This window comes from Genypterus blacodes, unplaced genomic scaffold (genome assembly GCF_046128005.1).
Source record: "Genypterus blacodes isolate CSIRO-AG114 ecotype Tasmania unplaced genomic scaffold, CSIRO-AGI_Gbla_v1 ptg000280l_1, whole genome shotgun sequence".
Classification (NCBI taxonomy): Eukaryota; Metazoa; Chordata; class Actinopteri; order Ophidiiformes; family Ophidiidae; genus Genypterus; species Genypterus blacodes.
Window position 1 is genome coordinate 54,628 of NW_027467071.1, and position 27,873 is coordinate 82,500.

Consider the following 27,873-nt stretch of genomic DNA (forward strand, 5'->3'; position numbering starts at 1 on the left):
CAATTTTGTATTGAATTGGACAAAACTAAGGAAATGCAATTAGTTTAGACAAAACAATAAAGATAAAATATTAAGTTGGTTAATCAAGTGAAATGACAGAACAAAAAAAAAAATTAGAAATCAGTCCAATATACCATTATCCTTATTTATGTATTCCTGCCAATATTTAATTTAAATTCTTGCTTCTCAGAAATTGCAAGATGTTTGCAATTTAGAAGTTCAAGCAGAGCCCCACACTGTCCAAGTAATCCAAAGAAAACACACAGAACCATCCCAAGAAAACACAAAAGCTTCCACATCTTCATCAGTTTACATAAGAATTTAATAAAAAATATTACAAACATTTTCTAAGGTACACAGAAGTCCGACATCATGATTCTCTCTTTGTTCTGGAGTTGATGGAGGAGGTGGATTGGTTTGTGGACATGAGCCTACAGCACCATGCTCTCCCCCTCTAAAGAGACTTCACTCATCCCCTCAGACCGCTCTTCCTCCTCCTCTTCCTCCTCCTCATCCTCCTCCTCCATCTCTGCTGCCCTCTTCATGCCCCTCTGCTTGGACAGGGCCACCGCATAGCGAATGTTATACATGTTAAAGTCACACCTGGATCAGGAACACAAACAGAAACATCTCAGTGAGAGTTTGATCTCACTTTAACATATAGAATGTGTAGAATGACACAAAGTGATGAGATGTGTGACGGCATGTTGAAGCTTACAGTTTGGAGAGATCGTCAAAGTGTCTCTGGATGCTCTTCTGCAGAGCTTGGATGGTGGGAAGAATGGATGCAGACCTGCGGGACAAAAGAGATCAGTCACATTCTCCTCATCTTAACATCTCAGCTCTCCAGCCCTGCGGCGTGTTCACCTCACCTGTTCTTGAGTTTCTGCCCGTGCAGCATCAGCAGGTTCTGGGCCCAGGTCAGGTAGAACTGCAGGTGACCCGACTTCTCCAAGCAGGTCGCCACGAAGCCCAGCAGCTTCTCCACATAGACGTCAGGGAGGGAGCCACAGATCACTGGGACTGGAACACACACACACACACATTTCATAAGGAGAAGGACTTTTAAATGACAATAACAAATGATCTGCATTATTGGATCACTCACTCTGCTGGTGCGGCACCTTCTCCAGAACCTCCTGCTTCAGAGCGCGCTCGTTGAGGCGGAACGCCAGGATGATGGCCGCCATCCACTCCTGAAGCTGGAGCTGCTTGCGTATGCTAGCGGGCGTCACGTCCAGGTCCAGGTCATAGGGGTCAAAGATCAGGGAGCCGTCCAGGGAGTAGACCAGCAGACCCTCTGTGGTGGTGGCGGCCCAGCTGCGGCCCGTAGGAGAGAACCGGAGAGAACTGACCCGGATCTCCGGCTTGAAGTGTCGAGAGCTCATGTCGCCTTTAAAGAGACAAAGAAGACGGCAGTGAGCTCAGATACGAGGACGGAGGACGAGGAGGAGTCCTGTCAGGCAGCATCGTACCTCTCCTCACTCCGGGGAGGCTGATCTGGACTCCGTCTCCATCGCCGGCTCCCTCATCCACCAGAGCCAAACTGCCAAACTCTGTCATCTTCCGCCGATCCAGGAACTCCTGAGGGTGAAAGACAAACAGCATGAGGCCGAGCTCCAACACAGACCTCCGCCTTAAGATCAGAGACTCCAGAGGAACCGGAAGGTGGGGACTTAGCGTACCTCCATGGCGTCGAAGGAAAGGTTACAGGAGATCTCAAACTTCTTCATCAGCATCTGCTCCTTCACGTTGTAGATGCAGACAAACTTGGACTGTCCTCCTGCCAACACAGACTCTCCGTCCGCAGAGTAGCACAGCGACGTGAAGGACCTGAAGCAGGACATCATGAAGCAGGAAACATGAAGCAGGAAACATGACGCAGGAAACATGACGCGGCACCTTAACGGACTCTGGTGAAGCCTGGAAGCAAACTCTCTGGTGTGTGACACTCACTTTCCCTTGGCCGACTGCTTGGCTGTGATCTTGTCCGTCTCCTTGCGTCCCGTCTCCAGGTCGTGTCGTCCGGCCACAGAGCCGGTTTGCGCGGCAGTGTGAGGGTTCCAGAAAGAGATCTCGCCGTTCAGAGTGGCCACGGCCAGCTCCTGCCCGTCAGGACGATAACTCACCGCCAAGCCTGAGGGGAACAGGAAGTGGGGCGGGCCATGAGGTGAATGGCTCTGAAAGGATCACAGGACAAACTGGGATGTTGCTCTCTGTTACCGTCAGAGGTGAGGGAAAGCGTCTCCTTGGTCTGCCAGCTGTCCAACATGTCCCAGAGACGGACGGTGCGATCCCACGAGGCGCTGGCCAGGATGGACTGGACCGGACTGAAGCACAGGCAGCTGACGGGCCCCTCGTGGCCCCCGAGGACCTGCAGGAGAGATCAGCCAATCAGAACGGCAGAGTGGAGTGCAGACATCTGACTCTCATGGTGAATGTGGAGGGTCTGCTCACCTCCAGCAGCCTTCCTGTCTGCATGGACCACAGGAAGATCTCAAAGGAATCCTGAGCTCCTGCGCTCACCAGCTCTCCGCTGACATCTACAGCGATGGAGGAGAACTGCGCCGGCCGAGGCGACGTGAACGTCCTGAAGTTTCGATACCTGAACACGCCGAGGTGGAGACAGAAGCACAAACACGCGTGTAACTACAGACTGTCCCACTCGCTCTCCACCTCCCCCGCCCGGGTTCACGCCCAGGTTCACCTGTGCAGGTCGAAGGCTCTGACGGTTCCGTCCAGAGAGGCGCTGACGATGACGAAGCCGCTGGAGTTGAAGGTGACGCCGGTGACGCCGCTGGTGTGCTCGGTGAAGGTGACGAAGCACAGGCCGCTGCTGGCGTTCCACACTTTGACCTGCCAGGACAGACGCCAGACGGCTCTCATGCCACATCATGACATCACCACTTTACACGACTTGTTATGGTTTACGGTTTCAGACTGGACTCACTTTGCCGTCGTCTCCTCCCGTGGCGATGTGCTGTCCGTCGGGGGAGTAGGCCAGAGACGCCATGTTGTTGAAGTGTCCCTGCTGCTTGAAGACGTAGGACTCGCTCTGCCACTCCCACACCAGCAGCTGACCCATCCCTGAACACACACACACACACAGGCTGTCACATCACTCGTCCTGTCGCTGGTCCGACCTGTGACCTGCAGCGTCTCCGTCCTCTCACCTGAGCAGCCGAGCCCGATCCAATCCCCTGAGCTGTTTATAGCCACAGAGGCGATCCGCTGGTCTGAAATACTGGAAGAAGAAGAAGAAGAAGAAGAAGAAGAAGAAGAAGAAGAAGAAGAAGAAGAAGAAAGGCTTAGACAGTCAAACCCTGGCTGTATTCATCATTTAAAGGTCTCTTCCTCTTCCTCTTCCTCGGCCCGTCTCTCACCTGAGGGAGTGAATGAGGTTGAACTCTGGAAGTTCATGCAGGTGGAAGACTCCGGAGGAGAACCCGGTCACCAGGATGTGAGTGGGCTTGTGGTAGGCGGCGGCGCTCAGGTTGTTGAAGTCGCCCTCTTTGTTGAAGAAATGTCTGGAGAACAAAAAGGGGAAATGGATTTGAGGCTCGGTTGTCTGGATCCTTCTGTCTGAGTTGAGCCGACATGTTGGTGTCTTACTTGCTCCTCTGTTTGTAGCGGACGTTCTTGCTGTTCTCCTTCTCTTTGGGAGCGCCGGCCTTCCCTCTGATGACCTCGCCCTGCTCTCCTTCCACCCTCTCCTCCTCCTGTTCCTCCTCCTCCTCCTCCTCCTCGTCCCCTCGTCTCAGGGGCTTGGGTCTGTCCCGGCTCTTCTTGAGGACGAGGCCGTCCAGCTCGGTGTCGCTCTCCCAGACGCACAGCGCTCCGTCCTGGCTCACCGTGTAAAGCTGAGGATGGACGCCGACATGAACACGTGAGGCCAAAGCACAACACATCACAGCTGAGTGATGGGACACACACACACACACACACACACACACACACACACACACACACACACACACACACACACACACACACACACACACTCACATCCAGACTGTCCTTCTCAAAGAAGCAGCCCACGATCACGTCCTTGTGTCCGCCCAGAGAGTAGTAGATGAGGTTGGACCAGCGCTCGGCTCCAAACACCCAGGTGGACATGTCTCTGCTGCCCACCACAAAGCACCTGAGGGACGGGACACACACACAAACACGTTACACACACGTTACACACACACAAACGTCACAACACTGGACTGAACCCTGGACCTCAGGCGGAGCGTCTTTACTCACTTGGAGTCGTCGGTCCAGTCGATGCAGGTGGTCTCGTCGTACGGGCCGTAGTAGCTCTTGTCGAGCACGAAGGCGTTGAACTCGCGCCTCTTCCCTGGAGCGTGATACATCAGCGCCACGTTCTCCTTAGTGACAACAAACTTCCTGAGGAGGACAAACACACGGCTCGTGTTGACACGCGTCTGGGCTGATTGAAGAGAACAATGCTGTGGCGTAGCTGCTTCCTGTTTGGCGGCTCACCTGCCATCAGGGGAGAAGCGGATGCTGTTCACAGGTTTGTGGAAGTGGAAATGATGGAGGACGGCTCGCGTGTTGAGACTGACCAGCAGCGCAGCACCGTCTGTACAAAGATTACAGGTTAGATCTCTGCCCGGGAGCAACAGCACTACCATGCAATTAGGTCAACGACGGCAGAAAACCGCCTCTTCCTCACCTTCATCCACCAGGATGGCCAGGTTCCCATCAGGAGAGAGGCCCACACAGCTGATGTTCTTGTTGGTGGAGACAGGCAGCGTCTCGGATGTGTTGCTGCAGGACACAGAGGAGGAAATGTTTCAGTTTCTGCTCGGACACGAAGCACAGAGGAGCGTTTCATCTCTCTGACTCACTTCTTCAGGTCGAACACAGAGACTCTGTTTCCCACCGGGCTGATCACAGCGTCGCCGCCTTTAAAGAAGCTCAGGTTGCCTTGGCGATAGACGGCGCCCAGCAGACTGGAGAACTGCAGGAGGAGGACATCAACAATGATGTCATAACAATGATAATCTGACTTTAATCAGCAATCGAGTTGTGACAAAGCAGTTAAGTCAACATGAAGAACGAAGCAAACATCGCAATCAACCATCGGTCCTCAAACGCATCACTCAGTCATCAAACCTTACTGTTTAAACTTTAATGTGGTCAAATCGAAGTTACTTTCTCTGTAATAAGTGACGTTCAAAGTGTGAACGCCACACTAATGAGCGCAATTAACACATTAATCACATTCAACGCGAAACTCTCAACCACAAAAACACGTTCTGACTGATTAGATCCACTTTCTAAGGCTTCACTCACCTTATAAGCAAACTTCATTTTACTAACTATTCCTTAGACGTGGTGCTTTTACTTGCTGTGTGTGATCGATCTTCTTATATCACCACATTAACGCCATTCAAGCAGGTTATTCTCCCCCGTGCAGCTCCACACGTGTAGCGGTTTGTTGACACTTGTCACTTCCGGGTTGAGTTCAATCTGAACTCGTAAACGCTTCGCCCCCTGCCGGCACGGAGTGTAATCACAGGCTAGTTAGAGCGTAACGAAAACAGCTCAAGAAGAAAACAAACATAAAAAGTTCTGAGGGAGCTATTTGGAATCATTTAATAGTGAATTTAATTAATTTAAAGTCGCTAACTGGCAATAAAAGCTAGTTCTGTTAGCAAAGTAGTTTACTACACTACAAAGGCTAGAGGAAAAGTAGCTAACTACACTTCAAAGGGTCTTATTTAATGTTTAAAGTGATATAAAAATCTGTATCTCTCTCTGCATCATATTCTATAACAATGCCAGCATGATTTTATATATTTAGGTATTTATACACTTAATGTACACTTTGATTTCTAGGTCTGAAAATAAGAGCAGAGCCTGTAGACGGAGTGTTTCTCTCCAGTCTGGTTCATATTGATCTACACCTTCTCAGGTTCAGGTAAACAGGAAGTGAGGTCACATCTGCATGTTGTATTGACACCCTCACTTCCTGCTTCTGAGACGTTTCATCCCGTTGATTTGTGAGTCTGAGATGAGGAAGCGTCAGTCTAATCCTGGTCTTTACAAGTCTGCCTGTTTGGACGAGCGTGTAAATGTAAAGACGTAAGGATGCTCTGCTGTAAAGTCACTTCACACAGTTTGACCCCAGCTTGGCAGAGAGAGTGAATCCTCTCAGACCCCCGAGGAAGACGGTCCCCCCGCCTGGCCGCCGCCCCCCCCGCAGCACAACGGAAATCATTATCCTGTAATTATGGACAATTTGGAGGCAGAGTGGCCGTCCCTGTAATCTACGACGTGTCAGCAGACAGAGCAGCCGGTCTCAGTGTCTGTCTCCTGGTTTAAAAACCAACGCTGCTGAGTAAAAGACAGCATTGTCGTCAGGATCGGCATCTCTGCTGAAACCTTCACCTCCTCCTGTACCTGCTCGACCGTTCTCATCCAGAGGAAAACATCTGGAAGCCATCATGAGTCATCAGGGCTCCATGTGGGTGGCATTTCCCAGAACTCACTTCCCCTCCTCTCCCATCCTCTCACCGCCCGGTTTGGGCCAAATGAGGTAAAGCTGATTAGGACTTGGAGCCTCGATGGTGGGAAGCACCCGGCCTGTGGAGAGTGAGACAGCTGAACAGAACCCTGATGAACTGAAACATGAAGGAAAACACTCACAGGTGAATCAATCAGGTTTGGATCAGAATCTGGGGCTTTGCAGTGTTCAGCTCTGTGAGTTTAAAGAGCGGCTAGTAGGTTAGTACAGGCAGCAGGGTCTGGGGGGGGGGGGGGGGGGGGGGGGCTGTCTGGGGTCACGCAAAGACTGAACCTACATGTTTAACCACTGACCTGGAAAACTCTACATGATCCACTTTAGCCTGAATGACACAGAGAGAGAGAGAGAGAGAGAGGGAGAGAGGACACGAGAGACCTCTGTGAGTCCTGAGCTCACAGAGGGACTCTTATCAGGATCTGGACGTCCTCTGAGCTTCTTCAGGGCTCGTGTTGGAGCTTTGGTGCTCAGACTGAAGCTGAAACAGAATGACCTGATCTCCAGTTTGGTCTGAATGATGGATGATCAGACAGGAAGCTGCGTGGTCGCTCAGGTGTGCGGGCGGCGATGTCCCCGCTGCCTCGGGTCATCACGCCCTGATCCGTGTTCACCTCGCTCAGGTCAAGATGTGACGCAATCATATCAGAAAGACACACACTCCCACACACACATACGGCCAAGACCAGAACACTGAGCTGATGTTTCAAAATAAAAGCACAGATTAAATTAAAACAATCACACACCCACAATTATATTGTTATTACAAAGTCATTGGAGGTTAAATGGACATTTGTGTTGGTTTGTTAGTCCAGCAGGTCACTAATTTACCTTAAACAATATAAGAGACAGACAGACAGACAGAGAATAAGAGAGCTCTTTCTCACTCTCACTGCCTCTCTCTCTCTCTCTCTCTCTCTCTCTCTCTCTCTCTCTCTCTCTCCTTCACACACACACACTCTCTCTCCCCCTCTCTCTCTGGGTAATTTGAGCAGGGGGGGGGTGGGGGGGTGGAGATAAAACGCAGCAGCCAGCCGCTACAAAACGTGTGTGTGTGAGTGTGTGTGAGTGAGTGTGTGTGTTCGGACACGGAAGGAGGCAGATCGGTTGACGCTCACACGTGGAGGAACAAACGGCACTTTGATCACTTTGGACGTAAAGCAGCAGAAGTTGGCGGCGCGTTTGTCGGCTTCCAAACGGAACCATGTCTCCTGATAGGTGACGGAGCGGCGCCGGGGAAAAGCAATTTCTCTGATATCCTGTCATTGATTCCGATCGTAGCAGCAGCGCAGGGTCATGGAGGAGCGCAGGGTCATGGAGGAGCGCCGGGGATGGAAGCTGCTGAGGAACTCGCTGCTGCTCTGCTTCCTCACCGGTGAGCTTGTGTTTGTTTGTGTTCCGTCCATCACCTCCGTGTTTGCCTGAGAGCCTTTAGCTTCATGTCTTATTCATCATGTGGCTCCTGCTGGACTCACAGACTTCAGGCGAGGATTTGGTGATTTTACGCACAAATTACCCAAATTACGCACAAACCAAACGGCTGCAAACTTCAGCACTTGAGGCTGTGTGTGTGTGTGTGTGTGTGTGTGTGTGGGTGTGGGTGAGGGGAGGGGAGGGGAGGGGTGTGTTAAGGCTGAGGGTGGGGGGTTACCGCCATTGTCTCCCGGCATGTGGAGAGACAGGAGCCAGGACCTCAGAGGACCACCCACAGAGCGGCAGCGGCAGAAGCCCCCAGAGGGATTTAAATGCTAATATCAGGACTTCAACAGGAATGAAGGGGTTCGGGGGGCATCAGGGTGCAGAAAGGTGCGTCCCACCCTCACATCCTGCTGCTGGGCTGATGAAGAAGCTGCTGTGGCTTCAGTGGAGTCACAGCTCGGCTCGGTTTCCTACCTGGGAAACGAGCAGGAACACCTTCAGGCAGATCACTGGCCTGTGAGTGACTGCTGAAGGAAAGCAGACACACACGCACACAGCCTGTTTTCTTTGCCGGGGCCATTTGAAGTGTGTGTGTGTGTTTGAGTGTGTGTTGATGCAGTCTGGTTTGCGAGTAAAAGCCCAAATATCCATGCTCGTCATGGCAGCAGGTTGGGACTGGAACACAGAGGCACAGCTGTGTATGTGTTTGTGCGTGTGTGTCTGTGTGTGTGTGTACAGGGAGGCACTGGCTCAGCAGGAAGGCGGGTAATGAAGCACATTAATCACACACACACGCACACACCCACAGGTCCTGAGTGTCATATAGATTTGTATTGATGTGGAATCATCACGTGAAGGCCTTGTGTGTGTGTGTGTGTGTGTGTGTGTGTGTGTGTGTGTGGGTGCATACGTGTCTAACGTTAGGTCAGTGACACCGTGTTCCATTTAACGATCTTCTAATGTGTAATTAATAACTGCGGGGTCGTGCCTGCGTGACCTTTAACCCCCACAGCAAAGCTCTCACTTCTCCTGGGTGAAGTTTCTTCATAACTAAACCTCCTTCCCCTCACTTTATACTTTATATACTGAACTGTGTGTGCTACCTAAGATTCCCCAAATGTGATATTGAGACGATCTGATGGTTGTGAACAAAACCAAACCTGCAGCTGTCTGCTCAGGTTCCTCCTCCTCTCTCTGATGAAGATCTGAGCTCTAAGCGACCTGAGCCGCTTTGGCAGCGGACCCATGATGTCGCTCCGTCTATTTTCTCACCCGACGGCGATGATTCATGTGGCCATAATTTGCATCTTCAGCCGGCGACAAGTAATCAAGCGACGTCTACCTGAGCCTCAGTCATACGACGCTCATGGAGCAGCTGCAGGCAGGAAACTGAGGCCCTTTGGCTGGAAGTGATGATTGTGTGAGACTGGAAGCTTCTGCTGGATCCGTCTGATCAACACCAGAATAACAGAGACAATCATGTCAACGCTGCTGATTACATCGCCGCTCTGACGCTGTGGGCGACCTCGTTTGCACGGCAGCTGCTGTGTGTAGAAGCGCACAACTCACTCAGCATCAGTGTGTGTTTGAGGTATGACATCGCCTCGGAGGAAAATCTCTTCAAAACAAATCTGTAAACTCACGCAGGCTTATAACAGAACTCAAACACACCAGAAGTGATTCAGCTCCATCTCAGCTACATGATGGTGACGGTTGCATGTTTGTAGGTCTGCTAGACACTCGGCTCTGCCTGGAGACATAGAGCTCCTGATCCAGACCCTACTGATCCAGACCCTGCTGATCCTGATCTAGAGCCTACTGATCCACATCCAGTGGTAGTGTGTGTTCTGCTTTGAAGGTTATGCTGTCTGTAGTCACTGCTACCATCTAGTGGTCACCCAACACAGGACAAGCATTCTGAATGGTTGTGTATGTATGGCCTAATGTGTAAAAAGATAATAAGTATCTGTCAATTGAAAACGTCGATAAGTAGAGATCTCCGTGTCGTCTTGCGGCCATCTTGGTGAGGTTCAGGTGCTGGAGGCTTTTGTCTTTACACTTCAGTGCGATCAGAGTAACTAATGTCATCTGTGCAGTCAGAGGTATCAGATGTTGGTTGAGAGGCTCTCCTCCGCTGCTTCGCTCTAAATGAAACAGATCTGAGTGCTTCACCTTCCCCACTGCTCGATGGTAATCACGTAAGTTTGAGACGTGTGTGTGTGTGTGTGTGTGTGTGTGTGTGTGTGTGTGTGTGTGGCGTCGTACGTCTGTTCTTTCATCCAGGCACGCAGTGAACACACGTGTGCCCTGAATAAATCCCTCTCCCTGTTTGAACCAGATGGACGGCTGAAACGTTTGCTTTGCTTTAAAGTGACAGCTGATTGTTTCAGACGTCAGTGAGCGAGTCTTGATGTGAAGGAGCTGAGATGTTGCTGAGGAGCTTTGACTTTTCTGTCTCCACTTCATCTGTGTAGTTAGTGTGGTGTCATGTTCTCGCCATTTCCTCTTTGTGAAAGCCTGCAGAGGAAGAAGAGGAGGAAGAGGAAGGCCTGGGTTGTGTTTCATGTCCTTGTGTGTTTGTGTTGCAGGCAGCGCCGAGGCCCAGTGTGACGGCTGTGTGGAATACTGCTGTGATGGAACGCCGCCCTTCTGCTGCTCGTACTACGCCTACGTGGGCGACGTCCTCTCGTAAGTCCAAACGGCTGCTCATCCATCTTTAAAGGAGGCGCTCTGTGTCACAAAGAGAGTTCCAGCCATGTTTGCGTCCTTCTGATGCCTCTGTAATGTAGCTTCAATGTAGCTTCAATGTAGCTTTAATGTAGCTTCAATGTAGCTTTAATGTAGCTTTAATGTAGCTTAAATGTAGCTTCAATGTAGCTTTAATGTAGCTGGCCGTCTCAGGAGCTTGTGATGTAGCTGAGAGAGTAGCTTGCCTGCAGCTCAACTACTTTAAATCAGGAGCGGCTTGTAACTCGAAAAGCTTCAGTTTCAAAGTTGCGACCCAACAGATCAGAAAGGCTCGGGCCAGCTGTCCTCTGACCTTTGACCTCTGCCCTGTGTGATTGAGCACAGCTGCTGGACGCTCTCAGCTTGCAGACGCTCTGTGTCTATATATACGTGTCTGTGATCATGGCCTGATCAATAAGCTGTCAGGTTGTCGTCAGGGGGAGCCTAACCGGACGACATTTGAACTTCTGATTGATGAAGGGGGGTGGGGGGGGGGTTGGTGTAGGTCGACCCGCCCGGCGACCTGCTGGGGCGGGGAGCCTTCTGACCGGAGAACAGGTCAGCTGGTCCACCAAGTGATGAGAGACAGACAGAGAGAATCAGCTGTGCTCCATCCTCTGACTACAGCCAGATCAGTGATACACACCTCTGCCGTGATCACAGCACCTACCCCCACACACACACACACACACAAGCTGTCACACACATGGACGCACACATGTCACATAACTGAGCTGGGTCGGAAACTGCAGTTCGTCTCCATGGCAGCAGTGTGGAGGTAATGTGTGTGTTCGAGACAGCTGCCTGCTCTCACACTTCACTGCTTGACTCAGTGTGTGTGTGTGTGTGTGTGTGTGTGTGTGTATGTGTTTCAGGGGCACTGCCATCTCCGGGATCGTCTTCGGCGTGGTGTTCCTGATGGGGGCAGTGGCGGCCTTGTTCCTGTGTGTGTGCATGTGCATGAAGAACGGGCGGGGCGCGCGTGTGGGCGTGTTCAGCGCCTCCTACATCAACACTGTGACCCAGGGCTACCCAGGTGACAACCGCACACACACACACACACACACACACACACACACACACACACACACACACACACACCGGGCTCAGCAGTAATGGGTACCTGAGGTAATAAGGAAACAGAATATTCCTTTAAAAACAACTTCCTTTATGAAAGATGGAGTGATTCACATTTATTGACAGCAGCCTTGAGGTCTGAGAGGCTTTTGGATCTTTTGTCCCTTTGACCTCCATGTTGAGTGCTACACAGTAACACCCCCTCTGCTTCTGCATGATGTTAAAGCTCCTGTATGGAGCCTGAGCCTGAGTCTGCTCCTGTTCCCAGTTGTCCCTGCTTGTGGATGTTTCCCCTCTGTTTACACGGCGGTGCTCTGCCTGCTCCACTCCACTGCTCGGCTGTGTGACAGGAAGTAGGGCTTCATCATTTATTTAAGACGTTTGGTTCTCTGTGTATCGCCTCGGTGCTGCGCTGGACTGGCACACTTCAGTCCAGCCTGCAGCTCTGCTCCGGTTTCATAACGAGACGCTCAAACACACAAAACCACACGAGGCTGAGTGCTGCTGTAGATCTGGAGAGAGAAGAATGGAGCCCAGGCCCTCATGCTGGAGGTTTAATATGTTACATAACAGTGTAATATATGTGTCCTGTCCTGGCAAACACAAAGTGATCCATGATTTACTTTGTTAGAATATGAATTTAGGTCAGCATATTTGCAATGTTTGTAGTAATAATACAAAAACAAACATCTCCTTTTGTAGATCTCATTACTTTCTTCATTCCTTATTTCTTTACATGTTTATTTGTTATATATTTACTATTTCCCTCCCCTTCCCTTTTTTGTAATTTGCAGCTTGATTGTGTCTTTCTCTCTTTGTGTTCATTTGAAGTCTAAACAAAGTGATTTCTGCAGAATGATGTGGTTTCTCAGTTTGGCCACCAGGGGGCGCCACTGTTGCATCAAACTCCTTGTAAACCTTGGCTCAGCGTTGTTTGTAATGAGTGACTTCTTGTCCTTCCAGGTCCTCCACCTCCGTACACCTACGACTACGAGATGTACCCTCCCCCCCTGCACCCCCCACCCTACACCCCCACCCAAGCTCCAGCTGCTAGCTACTCCCCCCCTCCACCTTACCCTGGCTCCACCCCCAAGTGAACCCCCACCACCACCACCCTGGACCTGCTATGATGATGATGATGGGCTCACAGCTGGACAAGAGCCCGTAACAATTCAGTCACCTCAAAGGGGCGGCAGCCCAGAATGCCCTGGTTGCGCCCCTGGATGCTGTGGGACCAGGATGCAGACTGGTTTCTGGAAAGTTCTCTGGGAGCTCTTTTCCTTATTATGGACTTAAGGACTTTATTTATGTGGGATGTAATGATTAAATCGGTTTCTGAACTTGATCTGGATCTGAATCTGTCACATATGGACCCCTGCTGAGCTTCAGCCTGAGCTGCTGTGACTGAGTGAGACGGCTTTCAGAGCCTTACTTGAAATAAATGTTGTGATGTCTGAACTGAGGTCAGGTTTGTTCTGATTTTTACCAAAACGTAAAGGTTAGAAATGTTAAAGCTTTGGAACCAAAATGAGAATGCAGAGACTGAAGCATGTGAAGTGTAGACGTGAATATAAATGTGTTTTGTATTCGTTGACCTCATCAGGATGAGATGAAGTTTAGATCATTCTGATGTCCATGTACGCTTAGTGTTTGTAAATTAAACTAATGTGAATAAAACCTGATAATTATAAACTTCATCTGTTTAGGGTTTGACTTATTTTTCATGTGGACGCTCAGGCTGCTCAACTTCTCATTATGACTTCATTTCTTGAAACATTGTTATTTTGTCATAATAATTCAACCATCTCTCTTCAATATACTTTATTCTACTAATATTTGCCACTTTTTCTTTAAATATGACTCTATAACTTGTGTTGTATTTTTTTTGTCAAAGTATTTTAACATTATTCTTGTTATATATTGACCTTTTAGACTCTTTTTAAAATATTTTATCACTCATGGACTCGAGACAAAGAAAGGTCAAATTAAACCAGAATGATGTCAATAAACAGGGATTCAGTGAGAAAAAGGGGGGATAGGACGTCAGTGTGTGGTCGGTGTGTGTGTGTGCGTGTGCTCGGTATGTGTGTGTGTGTTCGGTGTGTGTGTGTGCTCTCGGTGTGTGTGTGCGTGTGCTCTCGGTGTGTGTGTGCTCTGTGTGTGTGTGTGTGTGTGTGTGTGTGTGTGTGTGTTCTCGGTGTGTGTGTGCTTTCTGTGTGTGTGTGTGTGTGTTCTCGGTGTGTGTGTGCTTTGTGGGTGTGTGTGTGTTCGGTGTGTGTGTGCTCTGTGTGTGTGTGTGTGTGTTCGGTGTGTGTGTGCTCTGTGTGTGTGTGTATGTTCGGTGTGTGTGTGTGCTCTGTGTGTGTGTGTGTGTGTGTGTGTGCTCGGTCAGGTGGTGCCTCAGCAGCGGTGCAGCCCTCTGTCTCTCCCCATCAGACAGCGGGAGTCACCGGCGCAGATCACATCGCATTTTCGCAGCCGACACTGAGCTGAGCTGTAGGTGAGTCGCGGGCTGTAGGAGCGTTCAGACGACATGGCGGACCGAGTGGCTTTGCTGCTGCTGGCTGCGGCGGCTTCGGTTCTCACTGCCGAGGTAAGAAAACACGCATTTGTGGAGGATTTGTGTTTGTGTAGCCCTGTAACACACTGAGCCATTAGCTGAGCAGGGCTAGCCAGAGTGAGCTAGGCTAAGACCGGAAGCTGCGGGCTTTGCCTTCAGAGTTGAAGCTTGGGACGGAAAATAGAAACATAGACTGCGTAGAGAAGCGTTAAATATCAAGTATCTGCCCATTTTCTACATTTTTAAGAGAAACTGTTTTAGGCTGGTTTGTTGCGTGTACAAGAATGGAATGAATCCTGCGCGCTTCGTTTTATATTGAAAGGTGTTGGCGGATGTTGCTTTTTCAACCTGCGTAGCTTGATATGAAACGCTTGAACCGAACAAATGATTACACAAAATAACAAAAATGAACACAGTTGTTTGATAAATCACTTGTTATTTTTTTATTTGTAATGAATCTTGATTGAATCTTAACGTCATAGACTAAACATGTATCATGTAACCTGGGGGGCGACGCTCGGCTACAGCAGCAAAGTGTCCGTGTAAACCTGTAGGAACTGATTTAATGACGCGATCCTGCCGTTCAGATCACGATTTCTTCATGAAAACACTTCACACGATCTCATTTCCCCTCTTATTTCATAATGTAATAAACAAGTTAGGCGTGACAACAAACGTAATAACGTGTGTGAAGCTGTGATTTATCCGCCGCAGGTCACAGAAATTGCTTACTCGCTGTGTATTTGTGTTTTATTCTGTTTTCCTCGGCTGTTGTGACGGTGTAATGAACAGCCGTATTGTCTCATTTTTCATATCCCGAGGGCAGATTTTAAGGCTGTGGGCGTGTTTGGGAATGAAAATAAGTCTTCGTACGGACCCTGTTGTTTCGTTATAGACGTTAAATGTCAGAATGTAGCGCAACGAAGGAGAATTCATCCGTGAAAGTGACAATATCGCAGAAAGCGACGTTAATATCGCCGTGCAGCGTATTAGAGTGTGATGGTAGAGGAGAGAGAAGTAAGATGGCGGCGGTGCACTGCAGCATTTATGGAGGCTCGGAGAAACTGAAGCCAACAGGAGCTTTAACTCGCCTTTCAACAGGCTTTCTCCCCCCACGCTGGGAGGATTTACGCTCACATCTCGTCTATAAGCGCTCACATTTCATCACATCCTCGCGTTTAATGTTTATTTCCGCCGTAAAATCCCCGCTCATCCATTTTTCAGGCGTCTTTCCCAGGAATGTCGCTTTTGTGGCTGATGGTCACTCAGCACATTACGACAACAAACGCAAACATTCGCCGCTGGTCTCCGTCAAACCTTCACAATACGAACAAAACAAAGGTTCAAAATGTTTCATAAACGCTGCTGTGATTTGTTTTGCGCCGTGTGGGAGGAACGTCACCTTCCTGCGGCCACATCGTTACACACAAGACCAACAATTGTGGCTTTTGTGGCTTTTAAACGCGTCTGTGGGAAGTGTGGCGTGTTTGTAACAATAATGGCCTCCACATGATGAAGGTGTTCCTGTAATAATCTGATAAAGCCCCACAATGGCCTCCAGTCAGCTCCAGGCTCTTGTTTTTGCTGTGTTGGTGGTTCCTGGTCAGCTGACCTTCACTGTAGCCTGTAATGAGACTTGATGTACTCAGACCGAGGAGGCAGAATGTTGCTTTTGTTCCTCATCAGACTGGAGCTGGTCTGTTCTTGGTGTTCACCGCGACCTCACAGGGGTGAGCGATGGAACGTGACAGGATCAATGTTCCACCTGTCAGCAGCAACACCGACCAGATTACATCGGACTAGAAAAGGAGATGTCGCTTGTCCTCCCGTCTCGTTAGATGTTCGTCGTTCCTTTCCAGGTTCACGGTTGAATTCGAGGGAAAGATTTAACATTTTCCAAAATAGGAAATGCTAATTTGTCCCTGAAATGTAACAGACAATGTGGCCAAACACTGAAACAATGTTTGAATACCAAACCTTCTCCTGTAGCCATTTACACCTGAAGATGCCTGAAGACGTTCCAATGTCGTCTAAATAATCTAGACGTGTGTCTTTGTCGTCATGTGGCTCTTCTGTCACAGTTTGCATGACATGACAGCCCCCGGCTCCAGGTACAGAGACCATCCAGACTCAGCTGTGATGTCACATGACTCTGCTCTGTTGTTGTTGTGACCTTTTCTACTTGCAAATGAGTTTCCATCACGTTTCATCTCGGCCTCCACAGGCATGTTCACCATTTGCATTTTCCATTTAGCCGGATTCAATATATCAACATTTGCGAACAAGGAAAGAAAACGTAGCTATTGTTCTACACTCTCACACACACACACACACACACACACACACTTGGCTCAAGGAAGCAGCTTTTCCTGCCGGGCCCGCCCTGTACATGGGGCCATGGTGTGGAGTGTGGGAGTTGGATTCCAGTCTTTGTTTCGGCCTCCATCCTTGGTAAATGCTGTGGGACGCGAGCAGGGAGTGTGTTTGTGTGCACACTGCAGTGTGTGTGAGCCTGGGGCGGATCGGCCCCTCTCCCCCCCCCCCTCTCCCCCTTATTAGTGTGTCTTAATGCCATTATGCCTGTTGGCGCTGCCACTGTTTCTCTCTGGCACCTTCACGGCTGCTCACACTGCAGCTTCATCTCTTTAAAGGAGAATTACACCATTGTACACTCAGCACTATATACACACACACACACACACACCCATACATACACACACATACATGCACACACACTCATACATACATACATACAGACATACAGTACATACATATACAAACACACACACAGTATACACACACGCGTGTCTCCCTGCCTGCCTGGTCTGCTTCTGCTTGAGACAGGGGTGTCCCACATGTGAGTGGGACAGGCTGTGGTCTCACAGGTATCAGATGATGCTCTGAATGTGCTGCTGGCACCTCAGGGCCTCAGCGTCTTTGTGAATGTTTTCCACTATCAAACTCCATTGTGGCCTAACAGGAAACATCTCTTGTGTCAGTAATCGTTGTTGTTACACCCTCACGCCTGTGTTCTTGGTTGTGATTGGTCAAAGGAGCCACGCTGGTTTGAGATAGGGACCATAAAAGCAACTAAACTCTCAGAAACTAATGGAAGACATGGAAACCACAGAGCTTGTTGTCGTTGTGCGTCGGAGTGGCTGAAGAGTTCGAACCCTCGCCGGCGTCTCTGTTTGTCCCTAATGTCGTCCTTTATCACTGAGAACAACAGCAGCCGAGCTCACAGCAGCCTCAGAGGTTTTACCGGAGGAATTTTCCTTTGTTCTCCCGGTTGTGATCGCCTCGTCGCCTCAGCATCACCTCAGTGTAGCAGAACCTTCTCTCATCCTCTGGTTTAACCCTTTACGCCCAAACACACGCTCACTCTGTTGGGTCGGCACATTAGACCCAACAACCATCTGATGTCCTGAGAATAAATGACAGGCAGCGCAGCCACTAGGCCAGTAACTTTACAGTGTGTGTGTGTGTGTGTGTGTGTGTGTGTGTGTCAAGTGCCACATTGTTGTGTGTGACGCTGGAGGACGAGCAGGATTCAAAGGCGTCTCACCCAGAGTTGTTGTGGGAGAGTTTTCCAGCCTGTGTGGGAGTTGGAAACAGTGACGCCTTTCACCCTGAGATAACGAGCGGCAGACACCCAGGGGTGCAGGAGTGCAGGAGTGCAGGGCTGCAGCGGTGCAGCGGCACAGCAGAGACTGAAATATCTGATCTCACGTAGAAACGATTTTAATGTGATAAGACGTTAAGAATGAAATCAGAATTTTAATGAATCATTAAGGAATGACACATCTGACAGGTATTGGAGGTGCAGCTCCTCCTCCCCCTCCTCCCTCTCCTCCTCCTCCCCCTCCTCCTCTTCATCCTTGCGCGTGGCTCCTAATTAGCTCCAGCCGGTCAAACCTTGAATGAAAGGAGGAGGCGTTCCTGGCGTTCCTGGTGATCCTGAAGGAGCGCGGCGACAGTCTTGTCCGTCCTGGCGTGTCCTTCGTCTCCATTGAAGCTTTTCTACGTCTGTAAATATCAGCAGTGCAGCACAAAGACGCTCCTCATCCTCGGCTGCTGACTAAGCAGCTGTTGGCACAAAATCTGAATAATAAGCTGAGAAACGAGTCGGCCTGACCCGAGCAATTACTCAGCAGCACTACAGGGACGCAGCCAGCATTCAGCTCATCAGCCAGGGAAACCACACACACGGCCTCCACACACACACACACAGCCTTCACTCACTCACACACACACACAGCCTTGGTTTGTCTCGTTTCTGCCATCGTTACACGCCAACATCGTCCTGCATTATACAACTAAAGAAATACATCCTCTCCTGTGGAATCCTATACGTTGTGTCATTGTGTAGGACGTACTCGCATGTGTGTGTGTGTGTGTGTGTGTGTGTGTGTGTGTGTGTGTGTGACAAACGGACACTCAAGCAATCAAATCGGTTTACTGCTGCTTATCGGTACCTGGTGTCTACTTTGCATTTCACATTTCATTACTAATACCAGCCTCTTCCACACACACAAACACACACACACACACACACACACACACACACACACACACACACACACGCACACACACACACTCACACACACACTCGTCTCTGTTGGATTCGGTCTTGAGTCGTTTAATGAAACAGAGAAACTCTCATCTCACTGCTGTGCCACCCTGTGTGTGTGTGTGTGTGTGTGTGTGTGTGTGTGTGTGTGTGTGTGTGTGTTATAGCTGGTATGAAGCTCAGTCAGTAACCTGCAGATCCCCTCTGATGAGACTCCAAACCATATCCCAGTGAGGAAGACGATGATGAAGATGTTCCCCATCTTTATGAGAAATCAACTCACATCGACTCTAAACTCAAAGTGGAGTCGTGACTCGACGCGACAGAATTCTGTGAACGAGGCGTCAGGACACTCGACCACTTGGCGAGCAAACACGACATCATCATGACATCATCGGGCTCTGCTGCTCAAAGTGACTGTGGGCGTTTTTCACGCCGATTTTAGTCGAATCAGTTTGTCGCCTCAAAATTGAAGCTTAGACACATCTTCCTCTTCTGTCTCTGTCTTCCTCGTCTTCCCCTTGTCTGAACTGATCTCACCCTTTCCTGATGTTTCCAGCTGTTTGCCTCCTCGTCTCTTGGCTCAGCGGCCTGATGATGATCTCAGCCCTCAGCTCTTTCATCACACGCTCAAACCCCGGGGGGTCCTTGTTTGTTTGGTTCCGTCCCTCCGTTTGCAGCAGTGATCTCATCCCTCGGTCGCCCCTCTCTCTCTCTCTCTCTCTCTCTCTCTCTCTCTCTCTCTCCACGCTCCGTCCTGGGTGTTCATGGTTGCTATAGCACCTACAGTGCTTCCCCAGGTGCCTGCTGCTCGGGCTATAATTAGGCCTCGGCGCTGTATTCCTGTCCTTCTTTACCTCCTCCTCCTCCTCCTCTCCTCCCCCTGTTCTCTCTGTTTTCTTACCGTTATTCCCTGAATAGATTCTCACCCTGGAACGCTGCGTCATCCATATGTTCCAGCTTAGGAGCAAATTATGTTCTGCTAAATCACACCTGAGCACCAACCAGGTCGCTGACAGGGGCTTTTATTTGTGTGTGTGTGTGTGTGTGTGTGTCCACGTGTGCTCCTCTCCATCACTTGGTTTTTCTGCCCAGAAATGGAGAGCAGCCAGCCTGCAGGTCGAGCACTGCCTCACAAAATGGAGGGGAACTCGCTGCGTCCGCATCTGTTTCCTGTTTTGCGTCCACCTGGGCGGCGCCGGACTTCCCGGGTTTGTGTAGCCAGCAGCGATGCAGAACCAGTGTGTGTGTGTTTGTGTTTAAATAGCCGCACAAACCTCCACGTGACCTCGCTCCCCAGGGCCAAACATGGTGCTTTGCATGTACGGTAATGAAGAGCTTCCTGTGGTGAGGAACAGAGAGAACGTTTACACTCAGATCATTTTAGAGCAGAAGTGTTGTCTTTACTGCGCAAAAACTATGATTACACCGGCCAAACATTCCTCCTTTCCAGCTTCAAGTCTCCTTTTATGATTAAAATTGAAGCCTCGTGGAGTCCAGAACATTAAATATGTAAGAGTGAAGAAGAAGAAGAGGAAGAGTGAGAGAAACACAAACTCCATTCAGTCAACATGAAACAGAAACTACACCATAAAAGAAGAAGTGTGTGTGTGTGTGTGTGTGTGTGTGTGTGTGTGTGTGTGTGTGTGCTGAAATTTGTCGTTTTGTCATTTAGAGTTGATTGACGGTCTGATGGAGAGTAGAAGAAGAGTAAATCTGTCAGGCTGAGCTGTAACTCACATCCGTGTTTTGCGTCATACAAGCGCTACACACAGATAATCACACAGGCAAGGTTGTCAGATTGTGTGTGTGTGTGTGTGTGTGTGTGTGGGGGGGGGGGGGGTATATGTACACACACACACACACCCCTGCTTCTCACTACCCTGATGATGAAATTCCCTCTCCCAGATGACTTGGGATAATAGCGTTGCCACAGCGACGGCAGCTGCCCCGGGGGTAGAGAGCAGCCTCCGTCTCCATGGCGATCATAGCTAAGGGAACCAAAAGTCCCTCCGTCAAGTGTCGGGGGCGACAAACGGATCAGGCAGAAGTCGATGGCGTTTTTTCCCACGACGCTCCTCGTCAGATATCGTCGGGGTGAAGCTGCACGAGTCGCCAAGTCGCCGAGTCGCCGAGTCGCCGAGTCGCCTCGACCTTCATCGGTGAGAAGAAGTGGGCGGATCGATCAATATTGTTTTGATATGATGCATTGATCGACCGGCCTGGTGCAGCTGTGACTCACCTCACTTCACCCTGACAGACCCTTAACACAGGCACGATGAAGAAGCTAGTGATGATGATGATGATGATGATGATGATGTTCTTAGATCAGGCTCTGCTCTGTAATTGGTTGTTTGTCGGGGGGAGGAGTACGGTGGCTGAGTGCCCTGTAATCTCACACACACACACACACACACACACACACACACACACACACACACACACACACACATATTACATCTGCTTCCCAAACATCAAATGCAGATAGTGTTTCACACACACCAGAGTGGGATGGCTTTTCCCATACACACACACACACTCACACACACACACAGTGCGTTCGCTCTTACACACACACTCTCACTTGGACTCATCTAAGGGGTTTTAAGTAACGCCGCCCTTGTTTGCCAAGAATGTAGATGAGTGTATACGTGTGTGTGTGTGTGTGTGCTTGGCAGGCGGGGGTGTATGGTGGCTGACTGTGTGTGTACGTGTTGTGAGTGTGACCCGTGTCACTGTCACATCCCCGGCTACTTCCCACGCTTGCATTGTGTAAACGCCCAAAAGAGCCACGCCCCTTTCTTCACACGACTGATCATTTCGACTGAAAGCTATAAAAGTTCATTTTCCTGCGGGTGAATGTGTCAGCAGATTGTTACGTAGCCAAAGAGCAAAGCTGTGTGTGTGTGTGTGTATGTGTGTGTGTGTGTCTGTGTGTGTGTGTGGGGGTGTGTTTAGATCTCCCCCCCCCCCATGCAGGCCTGTGCCACGCAGATAAGACGACACAATTAATATCACCGCAGGAGCACACGCCCACGGGGACACTTCAAAGTGTGTGTGTGTGTGTGTGTGTGTGTGTGTGTGTGTGTGTGTATATATGCTTATCCTAGTATGAATTCATTCAAATACGCCTCAGCTTTAGTGTGAGTGAGACGATGAGTTTGTGTGTGTGTGTGTGTGTGTGTGTGTGTGTGTGTGTGTGTGTGTGTGTGTGTGTGTGTGTGTGACAGAGATAACATGTATGTGGGCTTTGCGTTGGCCTGTGACGTCGGGCCGTCTCTTGCGTGTGTCAGGTTGCGTCATGTGAACGCCTGCGTGTTCCTGATGACGTTTACTTTAAGCAAACAGGAAGTGGAGTTGTATTTCTGAACGTTTCCTGGTGAAGCTGTAGCGCCTGGGAGACGTTTGGGTCCAGAGTCCTGATGGAGGCGGAGCTCCAGGTGAAGGCGCTCCTCATGGCTGTGATCTCTTGCTGATGTTGCGTCTGGGTGTGTGTTTGTGTGTGTGTGTGTGTGTTTGTGTGTAAATCCATCTCGTCACGTTTCATCCTCGACTTATTCGCTTTATTTTGGAGCGCTCCTCTCCTCCGATCCAGCTGTGTGTGTGTGTCAGGCATTAACCGCATGGACACGGGCGACATCATTTTGTCATCCGCCATTTCTCCCCCCGCCCCCCTCCTTCCTGCCTCAGCTCCTCGTAGCGTTTGTATTCCACCGTCCTGCTTCTCTCCACCGCCACGTTTCGCTCCGTCGCTCTCGGTTTTCTCATCTCAGGAAAGTCGGGCGTCAGCTGGAGCGATTAATAAAAACGGCGAGAGGCAGAGAAACGTGTTTGATGGATCACCGCCTCACTCGTATCAGCTTTGTAATTGCTATTGGGGGGGGGGGGGGGTGGTGGCGGCGGCGGCGGCAGCAGCGGCGGCGTTCCTTCCCCGTGACGTTCCCACGTCCTGTCTCTGATGGATATGAGGCCAGATTGAGACCAAATGGGGGGGGGGGGGATGTGTCCCTGCCGCCATAATCCTCAGAGCCTGGATTATCTCCCCCCCGTCCCCCTGCCCCTCCCCTCCCGTCCCCTCCCCTCCCCTCCCCCACGACCGGATGGCGGCCCGGCAGGATCGGGAAGCAGAACTGATGTCGGATGAAGAGAGAGCGGAAGCAGAGGAGCGAAGCCTGCCTTCTGCTCCCGTATGGACGTTTATCTGACTCGTGTCCAGATCAGATACTGACTCACGTGTCTCTGCTTCATGTATGTCCACAGCAGACGTTCAGCAGAAACGTGTGTGTGTGTGTGTGAAGGTTCCTGAAACCCAGAGTGAAGTTAGTAAGTGACGAGCGTGGACGCGGACCTTCCTTCTCTCTCAAATCCTCTCCTGACACCGGAGCTTCCCGTCTTCTCTCCATTAAGCTTAAGCTGTTTGCTTCCCGCCGCTCGGCGCCACGGTCGCATCCGTCCTCTTTTACGGAGCGCTTGACCTTCCGCCGGAGCCCGAAGGCTTATTGTCCAATTCATCTGAGCTCTGATGGCGGTTATTGTTCTCTCTCCACATCGTCCCCATCGGGAACTCTGATTTATGCTCCTGCAGCATCGGAGAGGCGAGAAAAGGCCAAGAGACGGCAAAGTGAAGAGAGAGAGAGAGCAGGAATGATTGGCGAGGATTCGATTCGCCAGCAGAACAAGGACGACGCAAAGGACCTGGGTGTTGAAGAGCGTTTGGCGGCAATCGACCCTGAAGGAAGTTGGTGCATGACGTTAATAGAGGGACCAGCAGGAGGCGGGCCAGGTCACCGCCAAGTTAGGAGTCCCCCCCCCCCCCCGTGTGTGTGTGTGTGTGTGTGTGTGTGTGTGAGAGAGTGAGTGAGATGCCACTCCTTCATCATGTTGCTCTGTGACTGTGGAACGATCAGAATCACTTGAATTCACCCAAAACATACGTGTGAATGTTTATACCACACACACTCACACACGCACACAGACACACACACTCCTGCTGCATCGATCTGAAGCTTTCAGTCTTCTTCTTCACGTGTTTCTAATGGACGCCTCCCTGGCGTTGGAGCGGATGGAGGCTGGAGGAGGCGAGGGAGCTTCTCCGTCTCACAGAACATTTGTTTCCCTGCCAGGACCTTCAGCTCCATTAACAGGATCACAGAGCACAATGGAGACGCTCTCACTCCCTCTGCCTTTCTCCGCTTCCCTCCGCTCCCCCGCTGTTCCCTCGTTCACCCGTCAGTCTGCTGCTCCTCTGCTGAGGGACAGAACCAACGCCACATGAACACAGGGCTCCAGTTGGACTCGGGTGGGCATGTCGAGGTCCAACACACACACACACACACACACACACACACACTCCCTACCACCAGCCAACTGCACTCTAGCTCAATATGTGGCAGACTAACAGAGACGGATGAACACACACACACAAACACACACACACACACACACACCCTGTGAACATCTCTGCCTGGTCCATATGTCTCAGGATGCTCGGTGTGTAACCTTGTATCGACGTGTGTGTGTGTGTGTGTGTGTGTGTGTGTGTGTGTGTTTCAGATTTATTCCTCTGTGTTTATTGATTATTTGAGGTTTCTGAGGTTCAACTCAGTGTTTCTGCTCATGAAGAGGAAATCTGTCAAAACATCTCAATGTCTCTCTCTCTGTCTCTGTCTCTGTCTGTCTCTGTCTCTGTCTCTGTCTCTGTCTCTGTCTCTGTCTCTGTCTCTGTCTCTCTCTCTCTCTCTCTCTCTCTCTGTCTCTGTCTATCTCTCTCTCTCTCTCTCTCTCTCTCTCTCTCTGTCTCTGTCTCTGTCTCTCTCTCTCTCTCTCTCTCCATGGTTCTGTGGTGATGTCAGTAATCCTTCAGTTCATGAGGAAGATGGTTGTGTCTGAACGCTGCGTCTTTAAACGAATTAGAACATAAACGTGCGTGTGTGTGTGTGTCTGTGTGTGTGTGTGTGAGGGAGAGAGAGAGAGAGAGATGAACATACTGCGGTAAAGTTTGTTATATGTCAGAGAGGTCAGAACATAAATTAAGGGTTTATAACCGCAACTAAAACAAAGTTCTTCTTCCACAAAAAGAACAAATAGTAGTTTAGGTTTTGGCTCAAAGTGACGACAACGATGATGATGATGATGATGATGACGATGAAGCTGGCAGAGGAGGCTTGGCTTTCCTGCCCTCATCTCTCCCCCCTCCCCCCCTCAGTCCGAGCAATAGAACTTAATTGCAGCTGCCTCACATTTTTCAAACGCGAGTGCTCCAGGAGTTTAACACTGTGATTGGTATCCTTCATTAAATCTCTCTCTCTCTCTCCTCCCTCTCCCCTCCCTCCCTCCCTACCTCCCTCCCCCCCTCCAGGTGCCCACTGATGTCTCTATGGGTCTGTTGGCAGAGCCCCAGGTTGCCATGTTTTGCGGTAAACTCAACATGCACATCAACGTGCAGAGTGGAAAGTGGGAGCCCGACCCCGCAGGCACCAAGAGCTGCATCATCACCAAGGAGGGCATCCTGCAGTACTGCCAGGAGGTGAGAGTGTGTGTGTGTGTGTGTGTGTGTGTGTGTGTGTGTGTGTGTGTGTGTGTGTGTGTGTGTACAACATTATTTCACTCTATGCAGATGATACAAGTTTACAGCAGTGTCACGTCAGGACAGTGTGTGTGTGTGTGTGTGTGTGTGTGTGTGTGAAGGTCAGATCTCAGGGTGTGTGTGTGTGTGTGTTCAGTGTTTCCTCTCTTGCCTTAGGCAGCAGTGGGGCGGGGGCTCAGGGGGTCATTTCACTGCTGCAGCCCTCGTTTGCTCTGAAACCCATTTTACTTCTAATCTAGCTGCCTGTTGTCACCGCTCCAGTTCAGCGTTGCATTCTGGGAGATATGGAACACTTAGACTGCTGTTACCTCATATTTATTTAGGTCTGAGTGAACAATAAGCCCAGATGATTGAGTTTTACTGCGTTGACATTTGAGAGGAGTTTGATTTACATTCACCTACACTCAAACTGAGTCAATGACACTGAAGCTCACACACACACACACACACACACACACACACACACACACACACACACACACACACACACACACACACACACAGGTCCTGCTGTGTGAGCAGCTGGGTGAGTGTGTTGGCAGTTTGACTTTGCTTTGCGTCCATAAACACAACCTTCATCAGGTCAGATCCTCCCGGGGAACGTTTGGGTTACCATGGCGTCAACAACCCAGAGAGTCAGAGAGGAAACCATAATCAGATCTGAGAGAAGAGGAAGTTTAGAGAAACAAGGCAGATAGGCTCAGTTGTTCCCTGAGATAAGAAGCACTGATAACTACTTCAAAGGTCAAAGAGAGGGGAGAGACACAGAGACTTTCTCTCTCACCGCTGAGAGAGTGACGGCAAAGGACAACCAAGCTCCTCTATGGATGAGTGATGAAGAGGAGACTCAGCGTGACAAACACAACACGACTCATCTCACACGTGACCTGAAGAGGGCAGGAGAGGGTCAAGCAGAGCAAAGGTGACCTCGGGGTCAGAGGTCACAGTCTGAAATAGAAGCTCAGCGAAAACGCTCCCAGACTGTGAGGAAGAGGAGGGCGAAGGAGCTGTAACATGCTGCTGCTCCTGCCAGTGTGTGTTCAAGGTGCAGCGAGGCTGAACTGATGCGGTCACAACAAGTGACCCAGGTAACCGCGGTAACGGCGCTGCTGTCGGAGCGAGTGACCCTGGATCACAATCTGGGTTGTTATGTGTCTAACCAAGCCTAAATGAATATGTTCCCCTCTGACCTCTGACCCTGAAGCCTCTGTGTGTCCTATAACCTAACTGTGTGTGTGTGTGTGTGTGTGTGTGTGTGTGTGTGTGTGTGTGTCCAGGTTTACCCAGAGCTCCAGATCACCAATGTGGTGGAGGCCAACCAGCCCGTCAGCATCCAGAACTGGTGCAAGAAGGGCCGCAAGCCGTGTCGCAGTCACATGCACATCGTGGTGCCGTACCGCTGCCTGGGTGAGTCGGGTCAACATGAACCCAACAGAACCGGGCAGCGCCGCCATGACCACAGAACTCAAACCGCCACATGAATACAGACAAGAGTCATGACACAAGATGGTGCTCAGGTCCAGAGTTACCATAGAAACTAATGAATCATCCGCTGTGCCGTTTGGAGCGTGTCCATGTTGTCTTCAGGTGTGTGTGTGTGTGTGTGTGTGTGTGAGAGTTAAACATGCTGGTGTTTCTGTGCTGCAGTGGGCGAGTTTGTGAGCGACGCCCTGCTGGTGCCTGACAAGTGCAAGTTCCTGCACCAGGAGCGCATGGACCAGTGTGAGAGCCACCTGCACTGGCACACTGTGGCCAAGGAGGTGAGCACACACACACACACACACACACACACACACACAGACACACACGCACGCACGCACACGCACACACACACACACACACACACACACGGGGGAGAAAGGTGACTGTTTCCTGTCTGATCCTCACTCCTCTCTCATGCCGTCACCCTGCAGTCCTGCGGCGACCGCAACATGAATCTCCATGACTACGGGATGCTGCTGCCGTGCGGCATCGACCGTTTCCGTGGCGTGGAGTTTGTTTGCTGTCCGACGGAGCCGGAACGCGAAGCCGACAGCAACGAGCAGGACGCAGACGATTCTGACGTCTGGTGGGGCGGAGCCGAGGCTGATTACTCCGACAACAGGTACACACACACTCAAATGCACACACACACACACAAATGATGGCGTGGCAGCTGCAGAGTCCTCTTCATCCCCCCTCCTCCTCCTCCTCCTCCTCTGTCCCCTCCAGTATGGTGCGAGAGCCGGAGCCGGTGGAGCAGCAAGAGGAAGCCCGACCATCTGTGGCCGAGGTAGAGAAGCGAGAAGAGGAGGTGCCCGAGGAAGAGGAGGACGAGGCTGAGGAGGAGGAGGAGGATGAGGACTACGCGCTGGACAACGACCAGGACGGAGACGGGGACGAGGACGAAGAGGCGGCGGAGG

At 50.5% G+C, this 27,873-nt stretch overlaps 3 protein-coding genes across 3 annotated transcripts in view; 2 read left to right on the forward strand and 1 right to left on the reverse strand.

The window, feature by feature from the left end:
• Positions 1–304: 304 nt before the first annotated feature.
• On the reverse strand, positions 305–5,458 carry pwp2h (PWP2 small subunit processome component). The gene is made up of 20 exons (XM_076172062.1): positions 5,305–5,458; positions 4,857–4,969; positions 4,682–4,776; positions 4,489–4,588; positions 4,249–4,392; positions 4,006–4,141; positions 3,613–3,860; positions 3,384–3,527; positions 3,174–3,244; positions 2,951–3,087; positions 2,708–2,856; positions 2,458–2,605; positions 2,224–2,374; positions 1,957–2,137; positions 1,686–1,833; positions 1,476–1,584; positions 1,109–1,393; positions 873–1,023; positions 719–793; positions 305–603 (listed from the first exon to the last, which is right to left on the reverse strand). The coding sequence occupies exons 1-20, from the start codon at positions 5,320–5,322 to the stop codon at positions 432–434; spliced, it is 2,775 nt and encodes a 924-aa protein (XP_076028177.1). The 5' UTR covers positions 5,323–5,458; the 3' UTR covers positions 305–431.
• A 2,113-nt stretch (positions 5,459–7,571) lies between these two features.
• On the forward strand, positions 7,572–12,864 carry cyyr1 (cysteine/tyrosine-rich 1). Its single transcript, XM_076172069.1, has 4 exons — positions 7,572–7,907; positions 10,540–10,639; positions 11,554–11,714; positions 12,719–12,864. The coding sequence occupies exons 1-4, from the start codon at positions 7,829–7,831 to the stop codon at positions 12,850–12,852; spliced, it is 474 nt and encodes a 157-aa protein (XP_076028184.1). The 5' UTR covers positions 7,572–7,828; the 3' UTR covers positions 12,853–12,864.
• A 1,264-nt stretch (positions 12,865–14,128) lies between these two features.
• The window catches only part of LOC143017375 (amyloid-beta A4 protein-like), a gene marked incomplete at its 3' end in the record, with an annotated part of 18,129 nt that continues 4,384 nt past the window's right edge, over positions 14,129–27,873 (forward strand). Inside the window, 6 exon segments of the mRNA XM_076172070.1 lie at positions 14,129–14,348; positions 25,244–25,411; positions 26,749–26,878; positions 27,119–27,231; positions 27,385–27,575; positions 27,683–27,873. The exon segment at positions 27,683–27,873 is cut by the window's right edge and continues 150 nt beyond it. Of these exon segments, the coding sequence (XP_076028185.1) occupies positions 14,289–14,348; positions 25,244–25,411; positions 26,749–26,878; positions 27,119–27,231; positions 27,385–27,575; positions 27,683–27,873 (853 nt within the window).